Raw genomic sequence first — 16,774 nt, forward strand, 5'->3', positions numbered from 1 at the left:
TTGTGCCGCACAAAACAGCAATGGTGACTAATTTGATTATGGTTTATAATGGCAGGGATATTTATAATAATACAATTGTGTTGCCTTTTTTATACAAGGCACAAGTGCACTGAAAAAAAATGTTGGTTTATAATCTCTGTGGGTTTAGTACAAAAGGGAAGTCTTGCTGGTTTTTTTGACAGTGCAGGCATGGTTCTTCAGATCAACAGCAGTAGAGTCAGTTGGAGTGATCAAACAAGTTGTCATAAATACTGTATAGCTATTTATGACATATACAAATCAACAGACTGAGGACAACTGTTAAACTAACTGCATAACCCTTTCAACCTTTTAATCAAACATAATATATATAGAACATCCCAGCACACATAGCTATATGTATGCCATCAGCTCTACCAGTTAATCAAAAAGATAGTTTTAGCCTATAAAGTGGTTATTAAAGTACCCTACTGCAAATATTTAACCCCTTAACTGCTAGTTTTCCCCAGTTATTTAATTTCAAGTTAGTAAATGATAGTAATTAGTAAATAGTAAATTATATTTACACTGTGTGAAATGTTCAGTCTCCTTGATTTCAAGTCAGACCTTTTTTTATTCATTGCTGCACCATTCTATCAAATGAAAATATTCTATTAGACGACATATGCCTAATTGTATACACATTTCACAAAAAAATCACACAGACATACTTGGTACCTTGAAAAAGTCAAAATCTCACAGAGAGACAGGAAGTCACATACAGGTTCTAAAAAAATAGTGAATTGGGGAAGGTTGGGCACAGATAAGGGGAGATGAGCAATTGTGTATTTGTACCAAACTACCTGGCAATCCATCTAACAGTTGTTGGGTCTAGTGGTGCAAGAGGAAAAGTCAGAGGATCTCCATCTTTATTTCAATCAGGAGAGACTTCGTTGCAGAGGTACAAAGATTTATTGTACGAATGCATGATATGACATGTACAGTCTTTGGAGATTAGACTTATGATTATGAAATTATATATATATTTAGGGGGTTAGAAAGCCAGAAGCTGATCCCCCCGATGGTGTCTAGACACTGATGGTGGTGTGAGGAACCCGAATACCGAACCAAGGAGCCGATGGCAGTCTTGTCGGAGGAGGAACCAGGAGCCGTGCAAGAAGAAGACCGGAGGAGCAAGGGGAGGAGGAGGACTGTGCTCTTAGCCTGAAATTACAACTGAGCAGCAGAGAGAGACAGGTTTAAAACAGGGATGTCATGCTGTGATTGGCTCGTGAAATTCAAGGCCGCTTCTGATTGGTTAGATAAAAGTGAACGCCTCTAACAGCTGTTCAGTTTTAGAAGAGAGAGAAATGTGATTAAGTTTAGAAGTCTTCCTGCAAGAATTTACACTGAGCTCCATTAGTATTCATCCTCAGGAGACCATGAATGTCTTAATGATATATCATGACACTTCCTTGAATAGTTGTTGAGATATTTGAGTCTGAACCAAAGTGATGGACAGACCGACATTGCCATCCCTACAGCTAGCATGGCAAAAAAAAAAAAGTATGGCAGGAGGATTCCATAGTTTTGGAGCAGCTATTAAGAAGCTGACACCTCAGAATTAAATTAGAAGATTCAAGTAAGTGCTTATGATCAATAATAATTGTCATATTAACCAATCAACTGTGACCATTTTTCCAGTGAATTGCCATGGAGACACCTGATTTTGTCCAGGAAAAATTAACCGAATGGGGCTTCAATGAGTTAGTCCAGAGATTTGAAGGTACTGTATTACCATTCTTCTGTGGTAAGCACAGCCAAGTCTGCAATTAGTGACACTGAAATTGCAGCACAATGATAACATATCTTTTGTTTTTGTAGGTTACTATTATAAAACAGTTACATACTATATTCTTAATTAATTATGAGGGAGTTTAAAATATATTAGTGGGATTTATACATTGTATTTTTCATCTGAATTTGGTATATTGAATTTTTTAACGTTGAATTTTTGATTCTGAACTTTTTCATTTCAAAATCTGATGAGACAGGTTTACTTCCATATGAGGCCGCTAACATAACTCTTGTAGAGTTCAGCCAGTGATCTCAGCACCTTCATGTCTGTACACTGAACTTTGAATGTGTGTATTCAGTCAATCAGCATGTCACAATGATGTGTTACTCATCACAGTTTACTCACAATGAAAGACCTAGGAATCTGGAAAAAGACCCAATGTGTTATCATCAAGATGAATCCGTTTCTTTTATCCATTTCAGATGAAGGCATTGACGAGGAGACTTTTCTAAATCTTGAAGATACCAACATCAATGTCTTGATTCCTAAAATTGGACCAAGAGTCAAATTCAAAAGGAGACTCAAAGAATACTTACAGGTAATGTTCTCTACTTATACTAATATACTGTCATTTGAAACACTCTCTTGATCTCGAACAGAGTATTCTTACAAAGAAATGTACAAAAGAAGGGCATGCAGCACATAGATGACAGGATCACTACAGGAATGTGTTATCTTTCCAGGCTACTCAACTTAAATATCTATATCTACTTTTGTACAAAATATCAAAAACAATGAACATCCTTGTATCAGCTCTGCGAACTATCTGTGTTTTCAGCCAAAAAAAAAAAAAAACCTGCAGCATGAGAATAGACTGCTATGGTAAACATTGTTATAGCCAGCAAAGATATAATACTAATAATCAACAAACCCTTGCCATTTGCACAAAAAAGGCGACTGCTCATTTGTTGTGTATTTTAATAGATGTAATACACTTTCACCATGATAATGATTTATTAAATCTTTATAATACACTACATTCGAATTGGTTAAGAATTTAATATTTCCTTTTTTTGCAGTGGAATTCAATGGAGACATGTCATTTTGTCCAGGATAAATTAACTGAATGGAATCTCAGTGAGTTGATTCACAGATTTGAAGGTAAAATGCTGTGCTACAGTTTTTATTAGTTTTTACTTTAATTAGTTAAACCTGTTTGTTTAATGATAACAATTGCAGCACAATAATACATATTCTTGATATGTTCTATATTTGATTAGTTATAGAAAACCACAGCAAGTTTCATTTTGATATTTCTTTTTCATTTCAGACGAAGGCATTGACAAGGAGACGTTCTTAATTCTCGAGGAGTCAGGCAACTTCAATGTCTTGATTCCTAAAATTGGACCAAGAGTAAAATTCAGAAAGAAACTCAGAGAATACTTACAGGTGATGTGCTACTGTATGTTATAGACACTTTACACTGAAATTGTACAAGTAGTACTCAGCACTTAATTTGTTACAGGAGCATGAGTTTTTATGAAAATAATGATCTTAAATCCCTCATGCATGATGATACATTTGCAGCAAATCCAACTCTGTCTTTCTTACTTTTTTAAATGGAATGACAACTGCAGCTGTAAAACAAACACTGATACTTTGGTCAGCCACCCATCACACTAATGGCACTTTAGTACAAGCAAGTATAGGCTACATTACAGAGATGGAAAACTTTCACTTAAAAAAGAACAACTATTTAGCAAAACATCCTGGAAATAAATTACAGATACGTAAACAGATAAATACATAAAAAGGTTTATATAAAATTATTGACAAATCAAAGTATTGGTAAAGAACATTTTGATGTTGAACTCTTAAATGGATGAGTACAATGCCAATTGCTCAGAAGATCCACCTCAAAAAGAAAGAAAATTCCAACACACACCCGTCACCTCGGTGTTGGTCCACCTGGTCGGAGGACATGTCAGTCACAGAGGGGTCCTTGTGTGTGTGTGCTGAAATTTTTTTCTTTTTGAAGGGAAAACTCTAAATTGGTGTCATAACAAAAGTATTAAGGCAGCAGATCACACTTGTTTCAGTATGTGTTTGTGATGTAAGCCTTAAATGTAAACATGTGTCCCCACTGCAGGCCCTGAAAAGAAAGCACGCTGATACTCCTGAAATGATCGACACTGAAACTGACACAAATTCAGACCAAGAGGACATCCCTGAACTGGTTAGTTCTGTGATCACACATGCAAACTTAATGGAATGACACTTAAAGGCACAGTTGGTAAGGTTGAAAAGCAAGACTTGAAAGTAGCATCTCCTCGGGGCTCAGTCTGTGGCTGCACCTTTCTATGAAATGGAAATATTTTTTTAGATGCCATATGCATAATTATATACAAATTTCACAAAAAATCACCCAAACACCGACCAGGTGGACCAATGCCGAGTTGACGGGTGTGTGCCGGAATTTTCTTTCTTTTTGAAGGGAAACCTCTTAATTGGAGTCATAAGTTAACAAAGGCATTAAGGCAGCAGATCAAACTTGTTTCAGTATGTGCTCGTGATGTAAGCCTTAAATGTAATCATGTGTCCCCACTGCAGGCCCTGAACAGAAAGCACGCTGATACTCCTGAAATTATGGACACTGAAACTGACACAAATTCAGACCAAGAGGACATCCCTGAACTGGTTAGTTCTGTGATGTTATTGTTGCTATTACTGCTGTATTATTTATTGCTGCCAGGGTGTAAACACCATCTCGAAAAATATATAAAAAAGTGTACATTGGAACATTTCACCAACCCTGCCTTTAACTTATGCTCTTTTAAAGAAATTGTTTCACATTTTGGGAAATACACATTTATTTACCTTCTTACATAGAGTTTGGTGAGAAAATACTACTCTCATGTCTGTAAGGTGAAATCAGAGGTGCTTGTAGGTAAATAGATGTTTTTTTAATGAAATAAAATGAACAGATATGTAAATACAGAATAGGTAACAATGTATGGGAGAGATAGAGTATTAATGGTTCAGTCAAAAGTAGTGCAGAACATATACATTTTTATACTGGATTTAAAAGTAGTCAAAGTTAATGTAAGAGGCAATGACTTATCCAGTCAGATGTTATTGAATTGTCTTTGTCATTTTCATCATTTAGTGATGTTTTTGATAACTCACCTTGATATACTGTAGGGTGCTGGTTCTAATTAGATGTTCTTATATGCAGGAACCAAATATTTTTCCATGGCACTTTGAGTCCCCGTCAACATCTGACACAGATCGAGACAATGAGATGGTAAGACGTTTGTAATACTGTAAAGCCTCAATCGGACTGGATACATTTCCCTTGGGGTGGTTTTAACGTCATCACCTGCAATGGTCAGAGATTTGAATCCTGTTTTCACCCCAGTATTAATTAAAGTATTAATTACGAACCGTTTCTCTGTGAACTCGCTGGTCCTCCTGTAATTTAAATCCCTTCCTGGAGTGACTTCCTTGTATTTAAAGCAGACCTATTGAGTTTTTCCACAGGAAGAGGTTCTACCTTATTTCTTATAAGCTTTGCATGTCATTTGACGCAGCATCTACAGTATCTCTATTCAAATTAGCTTCTTTGTCAAATTAGCACCGTTACAAATGTGCCCGTAGCTTGAAGCACTTCCTGTTTGCAATGTAGACCTACCCATGATGCACAGACACCTACTGCCCTACAAAGGCAAAACGCAGTAACACATTTGGTCAAAAATGAGTTAAGACTTCTAATGGGCTTTATGATATGTGTTCTGTCTTGTGAAAAAGTATCTGGGTTCAATTATGTCCCGTTTCAGAGAAACAAGTGTGTCAAAATTGCAATAACTACAAAATCCAAGCTAATACCAAGGCAAACCGCAGTAAGTGAAGTTACCACGTTCTGGGGTTGTTTTCCTTGGTTTGACACTGCAGATACTGCGGTCTGGCTTGGTAGCCTTCTCCCGAAGGACATTGTAATACTGTTTGTTCCGATCGTAACACTCCCTCACACAGAACCTACAAGCCAACCAGCTAGAACAGCATGAGACAACACCATGGCACAATCCCAAGGCAAAAAGATGGTTGAACTCGCATTAAAACGCAAATATCCAGAGAGTAAGGAAGATAGCAAAGCACCTAGCAAGGCAAATGACTACTTTATAATCATAATAGCAACCTAAGTTACCGGCTAGTCAGCTGCTAACAATCATAGACTGTTAACATATTAGAAACATTTTAGCCTACCTGCTAACTTGAAGGCAATATCCACTCTGACAACGTAATGATAATCCGATAATCGCGTTGATGATTCTTGATTCGAACATCTCTTCACGTTCCAGGCAGCTAATCCAATTTTAGTGACAGAGGTTACTTCTTCAAAAGTTAGCAGGCTCCAGTAAAGTTAGCTTTCCATTCGCAGGAAAGTGGACGAGGGCACCCAGCAGCACCAGAAAAAAAAGCTGTCAAATCCTCTTGTTACCATCCCCTATTTGCAAACCATGTTAGATCACGTGATTTAAATAGAATATTATTGGCTTTATTGAGCATCAATAAAATTCAACAGTTGCCAACCATAGAAATATAACTCTTTATATACTGCAAATCAATGAATCGCAGGCATTTGATCAGACAAGAGCCTGATGTAACAGCTACCGGTACTCTCCTTTGCCCTCTCCACATCAGGTTCTCTGGGCGCTACGTGACGCTCACCTACCTGCTAATCTCTGTCGGCGGAGAGAGAGCAGGGAGAAGAGAGGCTCGGATGCCAATGTACATTGTCCAAAAAAGTAACTTAAGCTAAAACAACAAGCTACTGATTACTGCATTATATTCTGTTATATTTTTATATTTTGAATTGTCACCTGCCACCTTAATTTAGTTTCCTTTCATATAAATAAAGACATTTCCACCATAAATTGGTGCAGAAAATGTCTCCCAACCCCCAGACCCCCCCACTGATATCACAGGATTACTTTCACACTGAAGAAAACTTAAAAAGGTAATGAATAAATTCGGAAGTGTATTTTTTTTTCTATGATTTTTTTTCCCGCAGATTCATGGCAGTTTATTTGCAATGAACATCTGAGATAATTATATCCTTGGGTGTAGTGTAATTCACGATGAATGATATCAATATGTGTTTCATGTCTGTGTGTTCAGTTATCACAGTTATGATTTTTTAGTCAAAATGTCTCCCCCTCTGATGTTAATCCTGTCCGATTGAGGCTTATGTTTGTTTTAACACACATTTCTTCAAATCACTGTATTGTGAAAATATGATGTCTTCGCAGAGTGAGGAGCCAATGTCCAACAGTAACTGGAGTACAGGCCTACTTGCGGTGATACTCTTCATTTTGCGTCACCATCTAACTGCGGCTGTAGGTGACTTAATGGCTCTGCTGAATTTTCTGAGCCCTAACCTGGTTGTTGCATCAAACTATCTCTCTGATAAGATGATTGCCTTGTGTACTATATTTTATTGTGATCACTGTCAAAACTACATGGGAACAAATCCTCATGATGCTCCTTGTTCACAGTGTGGTACGATGTTCAACAAAGAATGCAGTACTAAAAATGGACACTTCTTTTTGTCTGCATCGCTGAAAGACATTCTGAAAGATATCCTTAAGATCCATGGCACTGAGTTGTTACCTAAAACAGTCACCCAAGGGAATATCATTAAAGATGTAATGGATGGGAGGATGTACCAAAATCTTTTGAAACAAGGAAGATTAGGTGCAGATGACCTTACACTGTCATGGAATAGTGATGGCGTACCAATTTATAACTCACCCATTCATTCGATTTGGCCCCTTCAATTTATTATAAATGAACTTCCTTACACACAAAGACAGGAAAATGTGATAGTTGCAGGACTTTGGTTTGGACCAAAACCACCTAAGATGAATACATTTCTAAAGCCTTTCATAGATGAATGTCATGATTTAGCACACAATCCCTTTCAGTGGAGCGACAGCAATGGCACAGTTCACCACTCAAAAGTCTTCTCCTTGATTTGCTCCTCTGACGCCGTAGCAAGGCCACTCCTCCGGAATTGCATACAATTCAATGGTGAATATGGTTGTGACTGGTGTTTACACCCTGGCATGATGGTCAAAAAAGGCAGTGGATATATGAGGTCCTACCCATATGATGAAGAGAAACAAGTAGCAAGGTCAAATGATGCATTTAAGAATAATGCAACACAGGCTGAAAAGTCTGGCTCCCCAAAAAAAGGGGTAAAAGGATTTTCCTTGCTTTGCGAACTTCCCTTGTTTGATGTAGTTTTTGGATTTGTACCAGAGTATTTGCACTCTGTTCTACTAGGTGTTTCCAAACAACTTATGTCTCTGTGGTTGGACCGAGTCAACTCTGAGAAACCTTGGTATGTAGGTCAACAGATTCCACAAATGGATTCCCGTCTTCTCCGTCTCAGGCCTCCATTAGAAAAAAAAAACACATCTGTGCGATCACTGTGTTGGGATTCTTGGAAAGCATCAGAGTGGCGAGCATTCCTTTTATTTTATGCTATTAGTGTCCTGCCTGGCATCCTGCCGCTTACATTTCTGGAACATTATTTTTACCTGTCATTTAGTATTCACATTCTGCTACAAGAATCAATATCCCAACATGAACTTAAGCTGGCCCATGAGTCCTTGGTGTGCTTTGTAGAATACATGAAAGTACTCTATGGTGAAGAAAATGTGTCTTTCAACTGCCATCAGTTAATCCACTTAACTGAAAGTGTACTGAACTGGGGGCCTCTCTGGGCAACGTCAGCATTTAGTTTTGAGAGAAACAATGGAAATTTAAGAGCTCTGCTTAAAGGCGTAAATGATTACCCTCGACAAATTCACCAGATGTTTCTCGTTTGGCAGCACATACCCAGACACCTTAGTTCTTTAGTTTTCAACAAACAATCAGATTTTGGTGAGTTATTAGACAAGCTCACACCAGTACAAGAAGGCAGTGGCTCTGACAAAGCCCTTGGAAAATCACGCCATCTGGATCTCATAGGATCCACAAAACTAGCAATAGAAGAGCTCCTAAATCGACCAGTTCTTGTCCAATCAGTAGAGGCTTATGACAGCTTCACTAATGGACACACTGTTTATCACTCTACAAACTGTAAAGAGACAGACAAGACAGCCTGTGTTATTAAACTTAAGAATGGCTGCTGTGGAGAAATAAAGTTGATTCTACTTTTTAAAGAGAACTGTGTTTGCACATCCACCTGTTTGTGTCAGGCTATTCCAGTCATTGTGGTCAATCTGTATGACATCAAACCTGGTACATTGTTCAGCAAAACCCATCCGTCTGAGACTATCTTTGTAAGATTTGAAAGGACAGATCAACCTAAAGCTTTCTTCTTAGAGGATATCAAATGTAAATGTAAGTATGTGGATGGTTGGCTTGTGCCTGTACCAAACACAGTTGAGAGATATTAGAGTCACTGCAGGGCTAAAGCATTTGCAGCAGAGAAATCGTGATCTGTAACCACATACAGTAGATTGAACTTGCCTTGCCATCAACTTATTATTTAAAATTATAATCAGCAACCCCTCAGTGTTTCCCTGTTCCTTTAAGTTTTTCATCTCTTTTTCTGGTGCTAGCACGTGAGTTTCTATGTATGTTACATCAGGAAGATCTAAAACTATGGACTACTGGCCCCTGGGCTTTGTCTTTGATGTGTAAATACATTTTTATTTAGTGAGTATGGCAATGGAGGAGTTGGAGTGTTCAACATGCAATTACTGGAATAGTTCATAACAGTGGATGCCAAATAACATATCTCTCCATAACTGACTCATGTGTTATGAGATCATCTGTGCATGTCATTTTCTTTGAATGACTGTATGTTAATAGTGTCTAAATAATAATTGACTGTGCCACTTTGACGATTAATTGTATATGTATCAGAAAGATATTTAGTAATTTTGGTCAAACACAATCTTATTTCTTCATCCGAGGTGACTTCTAATAAACTTGTCATTATAATACATGTTGGTTTTATTTATACTGCTAACATGGCTGGCATGGCATATCTTTCTCTAAATAACATCAACAGTTAGTACATTTTGTAAAGGTTAATGTGAAAAACAATGCAAAAATACTTGTATATAAAATGATTTTGTTGTATCATGATACAAGTCACTATATCTGAAAGAGCAGCTACAGATAAACTCTGTTTACTTTGTTTCATGTATTGTCTGATGTGCTGATGAGGCTAACTCCATATGATCTTAAGATGCGTGCCAGTCTTTTGGTTTTTAAATACACTGAGAATGGCTATAAAACAGAAATTAGTATTATTAGTATCCTTTCAATCAAACAATGACTTTTTAATCTTTCTGAACATTACCATATAACCTTAATCACTGAATCTTCCATGTTTAATGTTACATTTATTGTGGAGATAAATCAAACATCTGTTCAGCAAAAAATGATTTTGAATGCCCACTGGTGTATATAGTATAGCAGTACATAAGTCAAATCTCAACTCTTGTTTAAGATATTGTTCATATGCAAAAAATATGCTTAATCCCATATGGAATGGTAATGCTTGAAAGTTTTCTCCGATTTAAGGTACAGTGGAGAACTTTGGTTATACCAGCTGTAATCCTCTAGATAGAAAGGTCATCTTGGACTTAAATTGAAGCTTATAAACTTGGGAAGTTTTTCATGTACATTTGAGGCAGTGATGTCTATGATAAAATGCTTGAAAATGATCACTTTTGATGACAATTTGTCAGGCGGACAGACATTTTTTCTTTTGGGGTATGTTGAGGGTGATATTTGACAGCAAAAAGGCAGCAATCCCCAGAATCTTTTTCTGCTAGTTTCCTCTATACACCATGCAAAATTTTAGGGTTATATATCCATTTATGTAGCTGCAGTACTTTAATAGTCACAATTACATCATTCCGCCAAAAGCTTTTCCCAAAAAGGGTGTTTTTTGGCCCCTGAGACCAAATGGGGCCAAGTTGGGGGTGGTCTTTATCAACTTGTAATGGCCCAAGGTTTAAGATAATAGGAAATAATAGTGAAAAAAAGGTAGCAAAAAACATCCTGAGGAGTGGACCTAGCTCCCAGCCTATGCCTGCAGTTTGGAGGTATTTACTATGTCCTTTTAATGTGACTGTATACTTCAACACTATATTTCAGAGTGGAATATTGTTGCTGCAGTAAGCCTACTAGATACTTTTCAGATTAAGATTTTATATTACTTTACATTATATATAGTAGCGAGCTACGTGGAAGAAGTCAGAGAGCCAGCGATACCGATCCACGGAACATGTGATACACAGAGGTGATCAATTTACCTACCCCAGTGTCTCAGTCATGGTAACCCAACTAATGTAAATAGTATGAACACATTATCAAGACTAAAACCTATAGGTAACGTAAATGCATAACAAAAACACTAACAGAACATCATTTACACACTTAAACTAGGACAGGGACCGTTAATAACCTAGTCCCATGATCCTTTGCACTGCCGTGTAGAACAGTCAACACAACGGCATCCTGCTGGCCGTTACAATATTATGATAAACTCAAAACTGCAAAGAGACACTTCCCTTCCTAACTTCTCAGATTATCTCATTTTAACTTCAGATTGAGGCCCAAAGAGTTATCGATATTACACACACACACACACACACACACACACACACACACACACAATTAGTATAGACAAACTTCTTCGTCCTTTATTTAGCTTATTTCATTTGCTGTTCCCTACTTGTGTGAGAATAGGTCTACAGGGCAGACAGGAGAAATGTAGTATGGTAGGAGTAGACGTTTCGCGCCCCTTTGACAGAGAAGTAATAGAACCAGAAAGACTTTCGGTTTCGTTTCTTAGGTTGGGTTCGACCATAGACACTAGGCTATATAAGAAGGGTTCGACAACGATTGGGAGCAAGACTCGCGAGGGACTCATATCGCCTGCCTGAAAGCCGGAGGACCGGCCGGACCCCTGCCTTGATCTAGCTATAACCTAAATAGGCTGAATACACGTTACAGGTAAGCGTTGAATCATTAATCGAGAGTGGCTCTCCTAACCCTGTCCTTTTGAAAGCTGAAAGACCGTCACTGTGGGAAAGAAAACCGGGAGGCTGTACAGTTATAGGCTAACCTGGGAAAACCCTGACGAACTTCCGGCAAATTTGAGATTTGCTCTGCAAATCACTCTCAGTTACAACTGAGAAGGGTCTGGTGTCAGCCAGGCTAGTTATAGGCACTCGCTAGAATAAGCGTAAGAATAGATAGGCTTAATTGCGCATTTGTCCTGACTGTTTAAAATTATTGTTTTTGAATGTGCATGCTTGAGCGGTGTTCAACAGTGTTTTTCAGGGTTCGAATTATGATTTCATCTTTGTAGGGGTCTCTTTAAAAAAATAAAAATAAAAAAGTAGTCTATGAGCAGCAAATTTTGAGCATTAAACATTTCATTTCCTGCATTCTGGTGAATTTTTATGCACCTATTTACCTTTTTCTGAATCAATTTCTGCTGCAAATATCTTTATGTAAAGGGAAACATAGATTACAATCCAAATATAAAAACATAATGGAATATATTACAATAAGGCTCTCCGGTAATACAGAATTGCTATTTATTCTCCTGTAGATCGACTTTTCTAATTATATCTGAGTCAGCACACATGTAGCCTAGAGGCATTATTTCCTACTCCTCCCTTCTCTTTTGCGTCTTTTGTTGAGGAAGTAACCTCCTTAAATGTGCATGTGACAATTATTCACATCAATTATACATTAATTCATTTTAATGGATTAATAAAGCCCTGGACTGTAATATTTCTGATGTGTTTGAGCAAGATTACTGCTCATGTTCAAAACTTTGTGCACATTCAAAATGTATCCCATCTGTGCTCTCTGTGATTTGGAGGAGTCGTGATATTTTGAGAAAAATAAAGTGATAATAGGCTATTACAAGAATAAAGTCACTATATTTCAGAAAATAATCTACCTGCACCATAGTCTGCTGTGCATTACGTGATTGCGCTGCTGATACGGTAGATCTCAGACCTCCTGACAGACTCAGAGCCCCGTTTGAGACTCTGGTCTCTGAATGAGCAAAAGTTTAGGGAAGTGGCCGTACGCTGCTCTACATCGGAGGTGGGAAACCGAAACTACGCAGCATGTCGACAGCAGAGCGCGTCCATAAACCTGAAGCTGAAGGCGCGCTGCTCATCTCTATTTTTACAGCGAGAGTGGACACTAAGCCACGCACAGGTCTGCTTCAGAGCTCCGTGTGTTTGGGAAAAAGTGCTTTATTTGTGATAAATAATGGTGCTGATGATTTTTAGAGACCCCCAGGTGTATGATTTTACTGCTTTCATAGGAGCTCATCCTCTCTCTATGGGAGCTCAGCTCCTACTGGCTCCCACGTAATTCGAACCCTGGTTTTTGATGTCAATAGAACTTTAAAATGTTAAAGTACTCAATCGGTGTAATTATCATTGACTGTATTTATTCTTTATTATTCTTGAATAACACTGCTGTGACATAATCATTGCGCGCAGGATGACATGCAAACAGCTGCAGTCTGGCATTGATGTTAGAAATGCCCATATCAAAGCATTTATTAAAACAGAAGGTATTTATATTTAACAATTTGTCAAAACATAATTATCATTTCATATTAGACTACATTTTCATCTCCACTCTGAAGCTGCAGTCAGGACTGGAGCTTAGCAAGCTCACTGACATTCACAGGAACAAATAGCAGAACAAAATATGTCATTAGGTGAAGTGGGTTTATGTAGCCTATAGTATGGTAACTAAGGATTATTTTGTATTATGAAGTACGTTTTTGATTATTTTATTTTATCAAAATAGTTGGCAATTAATTTTCTAGCAGTCAGCTTTTGGATGAATCGAAATTACAGATGGTCAGTTATTTGTGCCATAACTTGTGCCTATCTTGGTTATTGAGTCTGCCATTATCAGTTTCACAACACTTCTTTTCCTCAAATTGTCTCAACAATACCGAGTAGGAATGGTTGATTAAAACATAATTATGTGTTTACCTTCCAGTTGCTGTTCTTGGTCATGGATGATTTTGTCCGTAACAAATTAACTGAATGGGGTTTCAGCGATTTGATAGAAAAATTTAAAGGTAAAGTATTACCATGCTTCTTTGTTGGGCACATACTGTATAACGTAGGCCTACAATGTTGATATGATGATATAATATGACCTACTAATACTGAAACATCCAAGCATCTACTAATACTGACATAAATATGTGCTGCAGCATTGTTCTGCAGTATAATGCTGATGTGGCCTTGACAGACTTTTTTTTTTTTAAATGGCAGAAATCAGTGTTGACAAATCCAGGCAATTGTTGTCTGTGTTTAAATATAACAAAAACATTAATGACAAAGACCCTTTTTCACTAAGAAGGGACACATTAAGTGAAAAGAGTAACCGCTAGACCTGCAATTGTTTTTGTTTTTTAGTTTTTTTACATAATCACGGTTTCTTTGTTTAAAGGTGCCCTGCCACACATATTTCATTACTTTGTGGTAATGTCTGAAGTTCTACCATGGACACATTTTTTGTCAGTCCCTCCTGGATTTCGTGGCCTTTTCTTTTTAGATTGCTGTGGCCCAAAATGCCTGATTTCGCAGGAGCTTTTGTAAAAAGTTGCAATAGAAGTTGCCATGTCTTTTGTATGTTTGTTAAAATGAAGTTGCGGGAGACAGTGAAAGTTGCAAAAAAAGTTGCAATTTTTTTTTTTTTATAGTTCTTTAAAAATAAAAAGGAAACTTGTTTTGGGGAAAATAAAACTACTCTGGGCTGGGATTTCCTAGTAACCTTACCAAAAAGGCTCAGGATGCTGCAAATGTTGGTATAATATGAAAATGGCTGGTGGATTTAAGACAAAAAATTATAATTTATTTAATGAATTAAATCTGAACATATGTGTCAGTGGCTTGTTGATCTTTACATTGTTAGTTCATTTCCTAACCTGGCCTGGGACACACATATACGGTTTGATAAAGTAACGTTACTTATTGGACTTTAACTTATCATTGCACTTACAATAACGAGCATAGCTGTCCTCAATTTAGGTCATCGTGTTGTCTCATCTGCAGTTTTTCCTGCAGCCACCGTGTGATTGTGTGTGTCTGTGTGTGTGTGCGCGTGTCAGTCGCGGGGGGAACTAAGCAGCTCCGCCCGCTGCAGAGAGCCGACCGGATTGAAACAGCAGCCGCTTTCAGCGACTTTAGAGAGAAAAAACGCCACAGCGTACATTAATGTTAAAATACAGGTTGGCAGGACGGTCTGAAATGTTTTGCACGTTTTTGCTGTACGTTTTGTTGGTAAATGCGAGATGTTCGAGTCAGTCATACACGTCTCGTCTTCATCAGAAACAAGGAAATTATCAACCCGTGGCCGTTCTCACTCCCGCTTGGTCATTGGCTCTCAGAGTCACATACTGACGGCATGTGGGACTGCTGGGAGTGGTTGAAGTCGCGGAAAACTTCAGGTTATTGGTCAAATTTGCGGAAAAGTTGCGGTGATTGGTCAAAATTGCGAGTCACACCAAATTCGCGGTGATTGGTTGAATTTGCGTGAATTGGCACGATCGCGACATTGAGAAATCCTGGAGGGACTGTTTTGTGGAAAAAAATGCCTTGGTTACCATTCTAGCGTGGTATAGAAAGCCTGCAGGAAGACTCAGCGTGATTTGTGCCAGTTCTCATTAATATTCAACGAGCTAAGCTGCTTGACTCTGATTGGCTGGCTATCAGCATCCTTTACCCAGCGCAACTGGGCGAGCTCATGAATAGTAATGAGCTCAGGCAACATCCACGTCAGACTGACCAGCTTTTTTAATTGGCCTGATTTCTCCGCTTATTTATTTTCAGTGGCTAGAGCTGACAGAGGATGTAGCAGTTCATTTTCACATTCACGATATAACACAAACACATATGGACCTAACATATTTAAAAAAATACAAGTAAAAATGTTTTTGTGTGGCAGGGCACCTTTAACCACAATTAATTGCTTACATTAGCTTAAGGTCTTGAGGGATGTGACTGGTAATTGTTGATTTTGTTTAGTTATGCCAAATTGTAATTATAAAAGTGATTATTGGTCAGGCTGTATATTTGTATTATTATTTCAATTGTTAGTTGTTGGCACTTGACCCTATACACATTCATTGCAACAAAAATGACAAGGGGGGCTAGTTAGGGAATATGTTTTATGATAATAAAGAGGCTTTGTGTGACGCTGGTAACAGAACAGACCCAAATGCAAGACGTAGGGAAAAAAAGTGTTTTATTTGGAAAGAAAAAAGGAGGGAAGTAACGAAAGGGGCTGGGAAATCAAAGGAGAAGCTGGGAGCGAGAAGCCCGGGAAGAGGCACTGGAACTCTGGGAGCAGAGAGGGCGAAAAGGGGAAGCTGGGGCAGAGGGAATATGGGAAGGCGGGGAGACCGAGAGTGAGAGGCCGAGGGAAGGCAATGGAACTCGGGGACCGGATGGTGAGGCCAACTGACTGGGTACGGAGATGAGGTGATGATAACTGCGGAGGACAGACACAGAGAGAAATTAGACACAGAACTGACTGGGTTACAAGAAATCCTTAAGTCTACGAGGAGCTGTAGCGTGTATCACCAAGGAAGGCAGAGACAACAATCCAGCAAAGGTGGTGAGTGGATCCGGGGTTTAAATGCAGAGCTTGATTGGAGTAGATGACTAGCAGGTGAGCGCGGCAGGAGGGGTGATGATGGAACGATGGCCAGGTGTGTGCAGTCAGCTTGCAGTGGCAGGTAGGAGGGGAAGGAGGAAAAGAAACATGAGATACAGAGAGAGGCGGAGCCAACCAAGAAACTGACAGTGAAAGCAAAATAGAAACAGGAAAAAATAAACAAACTCACAGCCAGCCGACCCTGACCATCACACTTTGTTTGCTTCATAGGCTGTGTATTTGTGTTATTACATTATCTGGGTCACATAACAGGGA

The 16,774-nt window shown here is 38.4% G+C and overlaps 1 protein-coding gene across 13 annotated transcripts in view; it reads left to right on the forward strand.

The window, feature by feature from the left end:
* The window catches only part of LOC116059288 (nuclear GTPase SLIP-GC-like), a 32,891-nt gene that overhangs the window by 704 nt on the left and 15,413 nt on the right, over positions 1-16,774 (forward strand). For 4 of the 13 annotated variants that reach the window (XM_035996484.1, XM_035996485.1, XM_035996488.1 and 1 more), the window contains exons 1-2: positions 11,682-11,800; positions 13,832-13,913. In XM_035996484.1, coding sequence (XP_035852377.1) covers positions 13,847-13,913 — 67 coding nt within the window. In that variant the 5' untranslated portion in view covers positions 11,682-11,800; positions 13,832-13,846. Of the gene's footprint in view, positions 1-1,657; positions 1,745-2,238; positions 2,355-2,835; positions 2,918-3,086; positions 3,206-3,905; positions 3,993-4,366; positions 4,454-4,991; positions 5,061-7,065; positions 9,889-11,681; positions 11,801-13,831; positions 13,914-16,774 lie in introns of those variants that run through there. The other 9 variants (XM_035996482.1, XM_035996483.1, XM_035996486.1 and 6 more) reach the window with 4 other exon arrangements.

Source organism: Sander lucioperca, chromosome 21 (genome assembly GCF_008315115.2).
Source record: "Sander lucioperca isolate FBNREF2018 chromosome 21, SLUC_FBN_1.2, whole genome shotgun sequence".
NCBI lineage: Eukaryota > Metazoa > Chordata > Actinopteri > Perciformes > Percidae > Sander > Sander lucioperca.